The following is a 14,710-nucleotide window of genomic DNA, read 5'->3' on the forward strand; positions in this document are numbered from 1 at the left end:
AGTGTGTGTGGGGGGGAGTGTGTGTGGGGTGGAAGTGTGTGTGTGTGTGTGCGGGGGGAGTGTGTGTGTGTGTGGGGAGGGAGTGTGTGTGTGTGGGGGGGAGTGTGTGTGTGTGGCGGGAGAGTATGTGTGTGTGGGGGTGGAGTGTGTGGGGGGGAGTGTGTGTGTGTGGGGGAGGATTGTGTGTGTGTGTGTGGGGGGGGAGTGTGTGTGTGGGGGGGGAGTGTGTGTGTGGGGGGGGGAGTGTGTGTGTGGGGGGGGAGTGTGTGTGTGTGGGGGGGAGTGTGTGTGTGGGGGTGGAGTGTGTGTGTGTGGGGGGGGAGTGTGTGTGTGTGGGGGGGGAGTGTGTGTGTGTGGGGGGGGAGTGTGTGTGTGTGTGGGGGTGAGTGTGTGTGTGTGGCGGGAGAGTATGTGTGTGTGGGGGTGGAGTGTGTGTGGGGGTGGAGTGTGTGGGGGGGAGTGTGTGTGTGTGGGGGGGATTGTGTGTGTGTGTGGGGGGGGAGTGTGTGTGTGGGGGGGGAGTGTGTGTGTGGGGGGGAGTGTGTGTGTGTGGGGGGGGAGTGTGTGTGTGTGGCGGGAGAGTATGTGTGTGTGGGGGTGGAGTGTGTGTGTGTGGGGGGGGAGTGTGTGTGTGTGGGGGGGGAGTGTGTGTGTGTGGGGGGGGAGTGTGTGTGTGTGGGGGGGGAGTGTGTGTGTGTGGCGGGAGAGTATGTGTGTGTGGGGGTGGAGTGTGTGTGTGTGGGGGGGAGTGTGTGTGTGTGTGGGGGGAGTGTGTGTGTGTGTGGGGGGGGAGTGTGTGAGTGTGGGGGGGGAGTGTGTGTGTGGGGGGGGAGTGTGTGTGTGTGGGGGGGGAGTGTGTGTGTGTGGCGGGAGAGTATGTGTGTGTGGGGGTGGAGTGTGTGTGTGTGGGGGGGGAGTGTGTGTGTGTGTGGGGGGGAGTGTGTGTGTGTGTGGGGGGGGGAGTGTGTGAGTGTGGGGGGGGAGTGTGTGTGTGGGGGGGGAGTGTGTGTGTGTGGGGGGGGAGTGTGTGTGTGGGGGGGGGAGTGTGTGTGTGGGGGGGGTGTGTGTGTGTGGGGGGGGAGTGTGTGTGTGTGGGGGGGGAGTGTGTGTGTGTGGGGGGGGAGTGTGTGTGTGTGGGGGGGGAGTGTGTGTGTGTGGGGGGGGAGTATGTGTGTGTGGGGGGGGAGTGTGTGTGTGTGGGGGGGGAGTGTGTGTGTGTGGGGGGGGAGTGTGTGTGTGTGGGGGGGGAGTGTGTGTGTGTGGGGGGGGAGTGTGTGTGTGTTGGGGGGGAGTGTGTGTGTGTTGGGGGGGAGTGTGTGTGTTGGGGGGGAGTGTGTGTGTTGGGGGGGAGTGTGTGTGTGTGTGGGGGGGGGGAGTGTGTGTTTGTGTGGGGGGGGAGTGTGTGTGTGTGGGGGGGAGTGTGTGTGTGTGGCGGGAGAGTATGTGTGTGTGTGGCGGGAGAGTATGTGTGTGTGTGGGGGTGGAGTGTGTGTGTGTGGGGGGGAGTGTGTGTGTGTGGGGGGGAGTGTGTGTGTGTGTGGGGTGGTTGTGTGTGTGGGGGGGGAGTGTGTGTGTGGGGGGGGAGTGTGTGTGTGGGGGGGGAGTGTGTGTATGTGTGGGGGGAGTGTGTATGTGTGGGGGGAGTGTGTGTGTGTGTGGGGGGGGAGTGTGTGTGTGTGGGGGGGGAGTGTGTGTGTGTGGGGGGGGGAGTGTGTGTGTGTGAGGGGGGGAGTGTGTGTGTGAGGGGGGGAGTGTGTGTGTGGGGGGGGAGTGTGTGTGTGTGGGGGGGGAGTGTGTGTGTGTGGGGGGGGAGTGTGTGTGTGTGGGGGGGGGAGTGTGTGTGTGTGGGGGGGAGTGTGTGTGTGGGGGGGGAGTGTGTGTGTGTGGGGGGGAGTGTGTGTGTGGGGGGGGAGTGTGTGTGTGTGGGGGGGGGGAGTGTGTGTGGGGGGGGAGTGTGTGTGTGTGTGGGGGGGGAGTGTGTGTGTGTGGGGGGGGAGTGTGTGTGTGTGGGGGGGGAGTGTGTGTGTGTTGGGGGGGAGTGTGTGTGTTGGGGGGGAGTGTGTGTGTTGGGGGGGGAGTGTGTGTGTGGGGGGGTGGAGTGTGTGTGTGGGGGGGGGAGTGTGTGTGTGTGGGGGGGGAGTGTGTGTGTGTGGGGGGGGGGAGGGGGGGAGTGTGTGTGTGGTGGGGAGTGTGTGTGTGTGGGGGGGGAGTGTGTGTGTGTGGGGGGGGAGTGTGTGTGTGTGGGGGGGGAGTGTGTGTGTGTTGGGGGGGAGTGTGTGTGTGTTGGGGGGGAGTGTGTGTGTTGGGGGGGAGTGTGTGTGTTGGGGGGGGGAGTGTGTGTGTGAGGGGGGAGTGTGCGTGTGTGTGGGGGGGGAGTGTGTGTGTGTGTGGGGGGGGAGTGTGTGTGTGTGGGGGGGGAGTGTGTGTGTGGGGGGGGAGTGTGTGTGTGTGGGGGGGGAGTGTGTGTGTGGGGGGGGAGTGTGTGTGTGTGGGGGGGGAGTGTGTGTGTGTGGGGGGGGGAGTGTGTGTGTGTTGGGGGGGAGTGTGTGTGTTGGGGGGGGAGTGTGTGTGTGGGGGGGAGTGTGTGTGTGTGTGGGGGGGGGAGTGTGTGTGTGTGGGGGGGGGAGTGTGTGTGTGTGTGGGGGGGAGTGTGTGTGTGTGGGGGTGGAGTGTGTGTGTGTGGGGGGGGAGTGTGTGTGTGTGGGGGGGGAGTGTGTGTGTGGGGGGGGAGTGTGTGTGTGGGGGGGGAGTGTGTGTGTTGGGGGGGAGTGTGTGTGTTGGGGGGGAGTGTGTGTGTTGGGGGGGAGTGTGTGTGTGGGGGGGGAGTGTGTGTGTGTGTGGGGGGGGAGTGTGTGTGTGTGGGGGGGGAGTGTGTGTGTGTGGGGGGGAGTGTGTGTGTGTGGGGGGGGAGTGTGTGTGTGTGTGGGGGGGGAGTGTGTGTGTGTGGGGGGGGAGTGTGTGTGTGTGGGGGGGGAGTGTGTGTGTGTGTGGGGGGGGAGTGTGTGTGTGTGGGGGGGGAGTGTGTGTGTGTGTGGGGGGGGAGTGTGTGTGTGTGGGGGGGCAGTGCGTGTGGGTGGGGAATGTGTATGTGTGGGGGGAGTGAGTGTGTATGTGGGGGGAGTGTTTGTGTGTGGGGGGGAGTGTTTGTGTGTGGGGGTGGAGTGTGTGTGTGGGGGGTGAGTGTGTGTGTGTGGGGGGTGAGTGTGTGTGTGGGGGGGGTGAGTGTGTGTGTGGGGGGGGTGAGTGTGTGTGTGTGGGGGGTGAGTGTGTGTGTGTGGGGGGTGAGTGTGTGTGTGTGGGGGGGGGAGTGTGTGTGTGTGGGGGGGGGAGTGTGTGTGTGGGGGGTGAGCGTGTGTGTGTGTGTGGGAGGGGGGTGTGTGTGTGGGGGTGGTGTGTGTGTGTGTGGGGGGGGTGTGTGTGTGTGGGGCGGGAGTGTGTGTGTGTAGCGGGGAGAGTGTGTCTGTGGGTGGGAATAGTGTTTGTGTGTGTGGCGGGAGAGTGTGTGTGTGGTGGGGGAGAGTGTGTGTTGAGGGGGAGAGTATGAGTGCGTTTGTGGGGGGGAAGTGTGTGTATCTGTGTTTGGTGGGGGAGCGAGTGTGTGTTGGGGGGAAGAGTGTGTATGTGTGTGGGGGGGGAGAGTGTGTGTACTTGGGGGAGTGTGTGTGTATATATGCAGGGGGAGTGTGTGTGTGTCTGTGTGAGGGGAGAGTGTGTAGGCTCGGTGAGTTCTAAACTAAGGGACATATTTTTAAGGTGATACCAGAAAGTGTTAAAAAGGATATGAGGGGCAAATGTTTACACCGACTGGCTTGTGCATGGAATGAACTGCCAGAGGAAGTGGTGGTTGCAGGTACAGTTACAACATTTAAAAGACATTTGAATAAGTAAATGAAAGGAAAGGTTTGGAGGGATATAGGCCAAGTGACAGCAAGTGGGACTAGCTTAGTTTGGTAACATGGTTGACGTGGATTTGTTGGACCAATGTGTCTATTTCCATGCTGTATGATTTTATGCTATTGCTATTGCTGGAATGTTGTCAGAGCCCATAACCTTGCAGTGTTCAGAGCCTTCAGCCTTCTCTTAATATCCTGTGGAGTCATTCAAATTGACTGAAAACAGCGCCAGAGATCCAGGTTTGATCCCTTGTCCATTGTCATTCACAACTGATGTGGCAGGACTAAGGAGCTCAGATCTATTCTGTTTGTTGTAGAATTGATTAGCTCTGTCAATCACTTATGGTTATGCTGTTTGGCATGCAAGTAACCCTCTGTTGTGACTTCACCAGATTGACGACTAATTTTTAGATATGCCAGTTGCTCCTCCTAGCATGCCTTCCTGCATTCTTCTGTGAACATGTGTTCACTACTGGCTTAATTGTAATAGGTGTAATGAGTCATGAGGTTACAGACTGTTTGAATACAATCCCACCTCTGCCACTGTGCTTCCTGGATACCTAGTTTTGAGTTGTTAGGTCTGTTCAAAAACTATCTCATTTAGCACTGTGTGATGCTACACAACATGGTGAAGGGTATCTTCAGTGTGAGGATTTCTTCATCTCCCCAAGGACCATGTGATGGGCAGTCCTACCAATATTGTAATTGACAGTATTGATTTGTTTTAATTCATTCTTGCGGGTTGCCATGAGACTACATGTATAAAATTCAAATTCCATCATTGCCCATGGTGGGATTCAAGTCCATGTCCCCAAAACGACAGTCTGAGGTTCTGGATTGCTAGTTCAGTGACATTATCAATATGCCACCGCTTTCTTATCTAGAACCGGTAGATTGGTGAGACCAAAGGACCATTCAATGAGAGCATGGCTGATCTAATAATCTTCAACATACTTTCCTGCCTTCTCCCCAGGAAACCAGGATGAGGTCAATTAGGTTTTATTTCTTGTTGGTTCCCTCAACTGCCACTGACCCAGCCTAAAGGCTATGTCCTTTAGGATTGACCAGCTCAGGCATTAGTGGTGCTACTGAGGCATCTGTGGTGTTGGACTTTGAAGCCCCTCACTCAGACCACATCCCTATGCCTTTGCACTACTTTGCTGCCACTTTCTGTTCGGTCTATCCTGCCCGTGGGATGGAAGGTGATGGTGGTGTCTTTAAGGTACAGTTCTGTGAGTATGACTCTGTTGCTTGAATAATCTGTGGACAACTTTACTAATTTTAGGTCAGCCCTCGGACATTAGAAACCAATACTTTTCCAGATTGACAGAGTTGGTTATGTCTTTGTCATTTCCAGTGCCAGTTTGATTTCTTACTGAACTTTCTCTATTAGCTTAGTATTACTGAGTAGTTTGCTTCACCATTTAAGAGTCAGCCACCTTGTTGTGGATCTGGAGTCACATCTAGGCCAGATCACGTAAGGATGGCAGACTTCCTTCCGCAAGTATTTTGATAACAGTAAAATACAATAATAGACAGCAGTTTCATGGTCACCATTGCTGAGACTAATTTATCATTCCAGATTTATCAATTGCCTTGGTGGCAATTTATCTATGGCCCCTGAGCATTAACTTGGGCTTCTGGATTTGCAATGCAGTGACAGCACCACTACATTGCTGTCTTCTGCAAGTAAATAATGTTTCACTTAGAAACATTCCAATGGAACTACGTGCTTTATGTGCCGGCAAGGGTTTATGGATCTCCAGTGCCAAGATTTCTATTTCTGAACCGCTCTGCCAGTGTGGCTGCTAATTTCTGATGATTCTTTTAGATGTATGTTTGTCCAATAAATAGGTTTGACATTCTAAACTGTTTATAACAGTACCCTGTATGAGTCATTTATTTGAGGTCCTCACATTGATAGTGAGTCCCCGTCAGCCTTACTCTTCTGGGTTTTACCTTATAGTAATTGTCTTTGACAAGTAGAGCCTTAATATTTCTCATAAACTAAATAGTTTTTAACTGCTTTGTTCTGGAAACTAGTAACATAGCATAAGTTCCTCTGTTTTTCCAGCACATTACCAGCCAAAGGACCTCATTGTGCACTCCTTTTGAAGTCAAGCTGTGTTTTTTTTTCTATTTTAATTCTTTATAATTCTTGTTCTAAGAGGCATTACAGTTTAGTTTTAGCTCCAATCATTTTAAATAGATTCTTCTTTCTAATTTTAGGGCAAGTAATTGAATCGGTAAAGAGGAGCAATGTTTTGATCCTCGTGAAATGAGCTGCCACTTTTATTGGCCTATACTGAGAGCTGTTTTGAATTATTAACTGCTTTTATAGCTGTTGGGCAGTGTTTGTTGATTTTACAGTTGGTGATGTACAATTACTCACTTAGTTAGGACCACCTGGGATGTCTTCTGTCTGCCTGCCTGCAGTTGTAAGATGGATGATCAAATGATGTAGTTTGTTGAAAGAAGTGAGTGAGGCCTTGTAACAAGGGAGATTGGAGATTAATGTGAAAGATGAAGGTGAAGTAAGCAGAATACATCATCCAATATACAATGTTTGACTTCAAGTGCAACAACTTAATGTATCAGTTGAAGAACAGATGGAATGCTGCTGCGTTAGGAATAAAAACAGCACATACTGGAAAGACTCAGCAGGTCTAGAAGTGTTCATCAATGAGGAAAGAAAGTTCATGCAATAGGTCTGTGATTTTCTGTCAAGACATCAGGTCACAGACCTGAAATCTAACTCTGTTTCTGATTCCACAAGGGCTACCTGACTTAGAGTATTTATCTGTTTATTTCAGATTTCTCATGGGGTAACTAGGGATAGGCAATAAATGCTGGCCAGTCAGAGAGACCCGCATCCCACAAATGAATTTTTAAAAATTCTAGCATCTGCAGTATTTTGCTAATGTATTGCCTTTGTTTTAAAAAGAAATGTTTTCATCAATTTCAGAGTAATCTGACAATAATAATCTTCATTGTTTTGTCTCTTATTTTTCCCCCTTACACTGGTGTAAATCAACAGGAATGCTAGTCCGACAGGACTGGTCCTCACTGCTTGGATAGCAGCTGTGTACAAGGTTGCGATTCTGGTTGAAAGGTAGGTCTCATACTTTCTACTTTGGATTAATATCCATAGTTGTGTCTTACTGGTATGTATGTTGCACATGTTTTTATTTCAGTGTACATTTCAATAAAGTATTGCCAAATATGTTAATTAATTCATGCATAAAGTATATTTTCGGCAGTCCAAGTATCCATGCCAATCTGTAGCATTACATTCATCTTCATTTGTTTGCATTCTCAAAAAGGATTTTACACTTTTACTTCATACCAATGTTGCTGTTGTTCATTTTTGTGCCAGTTTCCTTCCTGAGGTGATTTTTTAATGATTTTTTTAAAAATTCAGTCCATGTGATATAAACATACCCAAAATTATTTGGAAGGAACTTCCGGGATTTTGACCCAACAATGTTGAAGGAACACTGATACTGTATATTTCCAAGTTAGGATGGTGTCTGGCTTGGAGTGGAAGTTTCAGTGGTGATGTACCCATGTATCTGCTGCTCTTATTCTACTAGATGGTAGCAATCATGAGTTCAGAACGTGGTGTCTAAGGAGCCTTGGAGGAATTTCTGCAGTGTGGCTTGTAGATGGTGCTCCCTGCTGCTATTGAGCATCGGTGGTGGAGGGATTGGATGTTTAAGGTAATGAATAGGATGTAGATCATGTGACTATTTTGTCCTGGATCATACTTTGGAGCTGCACTTATCCAGGCAAGGTTATTCCATCTCACATAGTTGTGCTTACAGATGATGAACAGGCTTCAGGGAGACAGGAGGTGAGTTAGTCATTGTAGTAAAAACAGAAAATGCTAGAGAAATTCAGCAAGTCTGGTAGTGCTTGGAGAGAAAACAGTTTACATATTGAGCCTCGTGAGCCTTCTTCAGAACAGGAAATGCTGATACTGACAGAGATGTTGCTACTTCAAGATTCAGTGATAAATTCATTGACTGTATCAGAGAGATGTGGTTAGATTCTCTTTTGTCAGAGATAGTGATTTCTGGTACTTTTGAAGCTTGCATGTAACTTTCCATTTATCAGTGTAAAACCGAATTGTCTAGGTTGAGCTATGTATGACCACAAACTACTTTACTGTCGAGCATTTAGTATCTACCATTATTCAGTATGAGGAAACAGAGCTGAATATTATACAATCATCACAGAACATCCATACCTCTGACCAAATGATGGAGGGAAGGCCATTGACGAAGCAGCTGAAGATGGCTAGGCCTGGGACACTACCCTGAGGAACTGTCAAAGCTGAGATGACTGACCTCCAACAACCGATTAAGTGTGGGCTGGATCTGCGCTTTTCACATCAGTCTTGCAGCCATGCAAAAGCAGGGGGATCTCCACTTTAAAAACATGAATATCTGGAGGCATTTTAATATTCTAATGAAGGGTGTTGGAGTAGCAATGGTGAAAAGGAGTTTTTTGGCCATAGTTTGCTCCTTCTCTCTTTTGCTTTAACTGCTGCAATTCCATAACCAGTCAGGAGAGGTTAGATTGAAGCCTGTCTTTTCAATGAATCTAGTCCATTCTGCTACTGTTGACAGGAGCATTGTGACTTGTGAGTCAAGTTTTCAACTCTGGCAGAACATATTCCGGCACGTTTCATCATGTGTGCTCCTGCCACCAATTCCCTTGTCCAGTTAAACAATATTCGTTCACATCTCCAATGTTCTTTTAATTAATGATCAAGAATGTTAAAATGGTAAGTTAAAAGAATTCATATCATTCTTTCAATGCCACGTCAGATCTTTCTCCTTGTTTGTCGACAACAGTGTCCAGGAAACTGATCCTTAAACCTAGAGTTTCTCTGTCAATCCTAAAGGGTTAGCAACACTCTTTTATTGTGAAAATGCTTTCACTTTGGTTTCAAAGTCAGGCTCTTTATGAAAAGCTGAGTTTTTGAATTGGGAACATTTTTGGTTGATGTCCCTTTGAATTGTCACTCTGTGTTTTGATTTTTGACCTAGGTACTGTACTTCTTTAGAATTAAAAAGAAAATCCATCCAACTGCCCCAGTGGATCACTCATTTCTCAAGTCTGACTGAGCTGTACACAGCAAAGAGGTTTCACTGAGGTGATATTAGCAGAAATGAAAAAGCAGCAGCATCATCCTGTGTTAAGGCAGGGGTAGGATTTGGCCAGAGTGCCTACTACCAGCAATTCCTGGTAGAAATATTTGTCTATGGATGTCTACCAAGGACAGGATCAGATTGAACCTCCAATGGCGAATAGCCTGCCAGCATTCATAATTTAATCGTAAAATCTCAACAGTGTTTAAGCAGGTCATTTAGCCCATCAAGTCCTCACTGACTGTCCAAAGAGCATCCCACCCAGAGTACCCCCTTCCCATCCCTGTAATCCTGCATTTTCCATGGCTAACCCACCTAGCCTGTACATCCCTGAACACTGGACAATTTAGCGTAGCCAATTCACTTATCCTACATATCTTTGGACTGTGGGAGGAAACCGGAACAAGGTTGAAATTGATCCTGGGTCCCTGGCGTGGTGAGGCAGCAGTGCTAACCACTGAGCCATTGTGCTGCTCTGACATGAGCCACTCATAAATAACAGCTGTTTGATCATGTTACAAAATGGCAACTCTCACTCAGGAAACTATAGTTCAGCAATTAGTCAATGCTTTCAAGAGAAATAAGGGAAAGAGAATTGGTAAAATGTTGCTCAGCAATGTAAAATATGAAATTATACATCAATTTGTTTTACATTTTTGAATAATTTTGTTGACTGCTGTAACATGGCATAATGGATATTAATGTGACCAATATAAAATTCAAGAAGGTACTTTGAGAAAAATATTAAGCATCTTATTATTTAAACCAACCACAGTCCGTTACGGATACATTATAGTTTTACCTTTTCACTATTTTAGAGAATCCCATTTTTCCCTCTTGACACTATTTCCATTTAGTAAGGATCAACAGCTTCATACAAACATTTGACCTGAGTATGAGAATACAGCTACACAAACAGCATGTTCCGTTTCAGCTGCACTTTAATCTAACAGTCTTGTCTCTTTTCTTGTAAATGTCAGCCCATTCACAGATGAAGTATATCGTCAAAAGGAAAAGGTTATGAAAGAGAACTAAATGGATGGGACATCTTGACAAGATCTAATTGGATTCACTTGGATCCCTCACTTTATTCAGTTTGGAGCTACACTGATTTATGGAAGGTTTTCTAATGTTTAATAACTTTTATTTAGTTATACTCTACTAATGAAAGTCCAATCAAATATAGTTAATTAAAGTTCTGTTGCCAACATTGAAGGGTGATACTCAGCAATTTTTTTAATGATAACAAAAATGCTAAAATATTTCATTCAATTCAAAGTAATGATGATCTTATTCGTATTGCCAATGGATTAGTGTCGAATTGTTTGGTATTACCTCATTGTAAAAGTACATATAAATGGCACTGCCCACTATCAATCTGCCAAGACCTGGATAGGTTGTTAAACATAAAAATACCAAATTACGTCATTCCATTCATTAAACTAATACTGTCAAAGTAGATCATCCAATCTTGCTATGTCAGTGATAAATTTGCACAAGCATTTCTTGCTGCTATGCTAATGATCTTGTTAATTCCTTTGAGTGTAGTGTTACCTTCACACTTGATAACATAATGGTAATACAGTAAGAATGATTTTTAACAGTATGTTTCTCTTTGACAGCTGACAAGATTAGAATCATTCATAGAAATTGGATTTGTCATTTCTATTAATCTGCCCAACAGACTTGCAGCAGAACAGTGCAAATTGTTACAAATCCTTGCCGAGCACTGTATAAAAGACTAGATGACCTACTGAATACTGTTATTTTTATATTAGAACACAGTACCAATCAAAAATATTGCGCAGTTAGTGTTTCCAATCATTTTATTTTGTGAACTCTTGCCTGTTATTGACTATTGTGCAAACCTGCTGGATCCAGAAATGTTACAGTTTTGCAAAGATGTACTTTGACAGAGCGTAATTTGAACAATAATATCTCAAATGTGGATTAAAATGTATTCTATATTAATGGATAAGGAAAATATGTATTTTTAAATACAATAGAATCTGTTCCCTGTGTCTTTGACTGATCCATCATCGTGAAAATCGTTTTGTAGCTGTGTGGACTGGAGAGTTCCAAATTCAATTCCTGGCTTCTACTGATTTAGTTGATACTAGTTGGATTATACTTGGTACCAGGGTCTCTCAGCAAAGGTGGGTAAAATCACCTCGGGCTGTGGTTCCTGGTCATTACCAGTGATCCTATGATGGAATGGGTACAATTACTGTTTTGAGAGAGAGCCAGATTTAATGGCTTTTGCAGTCAAATTGTCTGCTTAAATGGAATGTTTTGGCTTACAAGTGAAGAATATCTATTTGAACAAAGTTTAAAAATCACACAAAACCAGGTTATGGTCTAACAAGTTTAATTGGAAGCACACTAGCTTTCGGAGCGACGCTCCTTCATCAGGTGATAGTCCATATTTGGACAAAGTATTTGTAAGGGTCTTTACAAAATGGGTAGAGGGAAAAACATTTAAACAAAAAGGCTGAGAAAAGAATACATTTCTGCTGTGTAATGTTGTAAAACAGCTTTGGTGTACATGCTTACAATCTTGCTGTTATTGGTGAAAAACGGAAATCCTTTCCAGTACTATTGCGTAAGATTTAAATGGTGGTCTGATGGAGAGCAGATTATTTAACTTGTGCTGTACCCCTACTGCTCTAATTGATAGCTGAAGTGGGCAGTGTCCTTTAAATGTATAGGCTGAGCCCCAGCTACGTGATCAGAGTCTAGGGTTTATTTTTGCCAAAGGGCTGAGCAAAGAGTATTTCTCCACAAAACCAAACTTTTCAGAATCCAGATCCAGTGCCAAACGTGACCCTGGTGAGTCTACATTTTTAATGTTTTCCAAGTTTGGCAGTGATTCAGCTGAATCAGAATTGGTCTTCCAAGCTGCACAGGGAAACTTGGCTTCTCCTACCTGAGGTTGACCCCACTACCCCTCACAATCTCCTCCCTAAATCTGCTGATGCCCTTGCCAGTGCTCCAATTTCCTCATAGTGACATTTGAGCTGTCTGATTTTAACAGGGACCTCTAAGCAAAGTAAGGTAATCAGATCTTGAAACTAGATTATAGCCAAAATGCCCAAAGGTATGAAGAAGATTTCTGTTTTCAGAATAAGTATGAGATATTCTCAGCATATTAGTAATCATATGCCCCTTGCGTCATATCAGTTCATCAGCACAGCACAAAGTTTTAAAATGATTTCCATCTTCCAAAATCATTTCTTGCTTTCTGGCCATGCAACAGGCTGCTGGAATGACGTGGGAAAGGAGCCTAACTTCCGTGCCCTGCTCTTTAAAAATTGTGGAGGTCAGTGTGACCAGTCCAAAACGCCATTGTTTTTTTGCATCAGTCTCTGATATATAATTGCAGCTGATTACAAGTTTTACCATTTTGAGTTTGTTTTATATCTTTCCATTTATAGCCTTTTAAATTGAATAGTTATTTTTTGTTTAGAAAGGATAAGGATAATTTGTCTTAGAATAATTGTCCTACATTTTATGTGGAACATTTATTTCACATGGTGAGTCCAACCCCTCCTCTGTCACTCTTCAGTGTCGTACAGGACAGCAATGCTACATAACAGTAGATACTACCACTTCAGCTATCTATCATTTGCAAACACAAATCAAACCAAAGGGAAAATGTGAAAACCAAAAAAACTGCAAATGCTGGAAATTGCTAGAAAAGCTGAGCAGGTCTGACAGCATCTGTGGAGAAAAATCGGAGTTAACATTTTGGGACAAGTGACCCTTCCTCAGAACAAAGAACAAATGTTCTATCTCCTGTAAATTTTCGGTTATTGCTACCACATTAGAAAAATATATTGGAGAGAACTTGCTGTAATTTGGATAATCTGAAATCTTCTCCTCCGTTCATGTGATCTGTTTGGGGAGGAAACCTGAAGGAAACCACACTTGGCCCTGAGTGACCACCAATTGAACTCTGAAAGCAAAGAAATAATTACAGACTACTAACTATGTTACAAAAGCAGATTTTCTGTGCAATTATGAATTTGAAATTGATGTATAGTAAAACCTATCCTGCTGTGTTCTTTACTCCCATGTTTGTGGTTTGTTGCCCCACACAACAGTGATAATTGTTCGGTTATTATTCAGATGATTTGTACAATTAAGTATTGCGGCCTGGGCTTCAGCTGGGAAAGTAATCATAGCAGCAGAATAAACTGGTGTTACTCATGGGGACCATGAGGAAGTGCAAACACAGCTGACTGAGCAGGCATTGCTAAGCAAGCTGAAAACTCCTTGAGACAGTAGAGCCATTCCCTGCCAACTAACCCCACTGTTTCCACCATCCACCCCTGCTGCTAACCCAACACCACTGGAGCTGACATCCTTCTCGAAGTTTGGCATTCTGTCCTGAGCCCAACATCCCCAATGCCTGCCCCACTCCCAAAACCCACCTACTCTTAACTGGCCCCAGTCTAACAAACCCCCAATTCAACCCTGTTCAATCCTTGACCATTCATCCACTTACCTTGCATTCACATGACATCTTACCAAATTCACCCATCTACCATAGTGACCCCTACCACATTATTTATCTGCCACCCTACCTCCCTTACCTAAAAGCTTTGACACCTCCCCTACCCACCTGACACACTAAACCCCTTACCTATGTGCCACCAACATTTATCTCTCTCACTTATCTTCACTCAATAGCTTTCAAGGTGGCTACAGGACCTTTAAAATACAGAACATGGCACTTATTGTTGAAAAAAGGGGCCTGGTTCCCTCCCTGATCCTGTCCGTTCCAGTATTTGGATTTATGGATTTGTCTGTTGTTTTGAAAGCTCGGTCTCTTGGCCATGAAATTTGCATGGCAAAGTCCTTTAAACAGAAGTGTCCTGTATCTATTGTATATTACAATGACAGCATACAAAGTTCAATGTATCTGTTCCAACCAATTATATTCCCATCGCTGTATTCTCAATCACCAACAAAATGACATAAGGTGTCCTCAACAGATCTATCATGCTGCACATATTAACCTATCCAACAGTGTTCAGTCTGAGTTCTTGAAGGGCACTTCACTCCAGACCTTATTCCATAAGTTTTTTTGTAAAAAGGTGAATTCCAGAGATCAAGTGATAGCAGTTTCCCTTCACAACAAGTCTGAAAATTGGAGTGTTTGGGATTTAGAATAAACCTTTCTACTCACCAGAGTCATCTGTAGCATAATGGAAAATGATTATGGTTGTTGGAGTTGTGCAAACAATTGAACCAATCAATAGGAACCCCATAAATAAAATCAGCTTCATTCATTCAGGGGATGTGAGTATGGCAAGCTGGCCAGCATTTACTGTCCTTCCCTAATTACTCAGGAGACAGTTAAGTCAGTCACTGGGTCTGGAGTCATGTTGGTCAGACCAGGTAAAGATAACTGATTGCCTTCCATTCAGGACATTAATGAAACAAATGGGTTTTTTCTTGAGAATCAGCAAAGGTTTCCCGGTCATCATTAAACTCTTATTTTAAGATTTTTCACTATCTGCCCTGGTCAGATTTGAACCTGGGTCACCAGAACATTACCTGGGTCTCTGGAATAATGAGTTAGCGATAATACCACTGGGCCTTCACCCACCCGTACCTTACAATATCATTTGCTATTCTGAGGGTTTGGTGCAAATC

At 45.6% G+C, this 14,710-nt stretch overlaps 1 protein-coding gene across 1 annotated transcript in view; it reads left to right on the forward strand.

Annotated features, from left to right (window-relative positions):
* Positions 1–13,117, forward strand: part of pemt (phosphatidylethanolamine N-methyltransferase) — a 153,744-nt gene extending 140,627 nt beyond the window's left edge. The window contains exons 6-7 of the mRNA XM_043711053.2: positions 6,931–7,005; positions 10,030–13,117. Coding sequence (XP_043566988.2) covers positions 6,931–7,005; positions 10,030–10,084 — 130 coding nt within the window. The 3' untranslated portion in view covers positions 10,085–13,117. The remainder of the gene's footprint in view (positions 1–6,930; positions 7,006–10,029) is intronic.
* Positions 13,118–14,710: the final 1,593 nt, after the last annotated feature.

This window comes from Chiloscyllium plagiosum, unplaced genomic scaffold (genome assembly GCF_037043375.1).
Source record: "Chiloscyllium plagiosum isolate Xiang-an unplaced genomic scaffold, Cpla_swu_hap1 HiC_scaffold_20, whole genome shotgun sequence".
Classification (NCBI taxonomy): Eukaryota; Metazoa; Chordata; class Chondrichthyes; order Orectolobiformes; family Hemiscylliidae; genus Chiloscyllium; species Chiloscyllium plagiosum.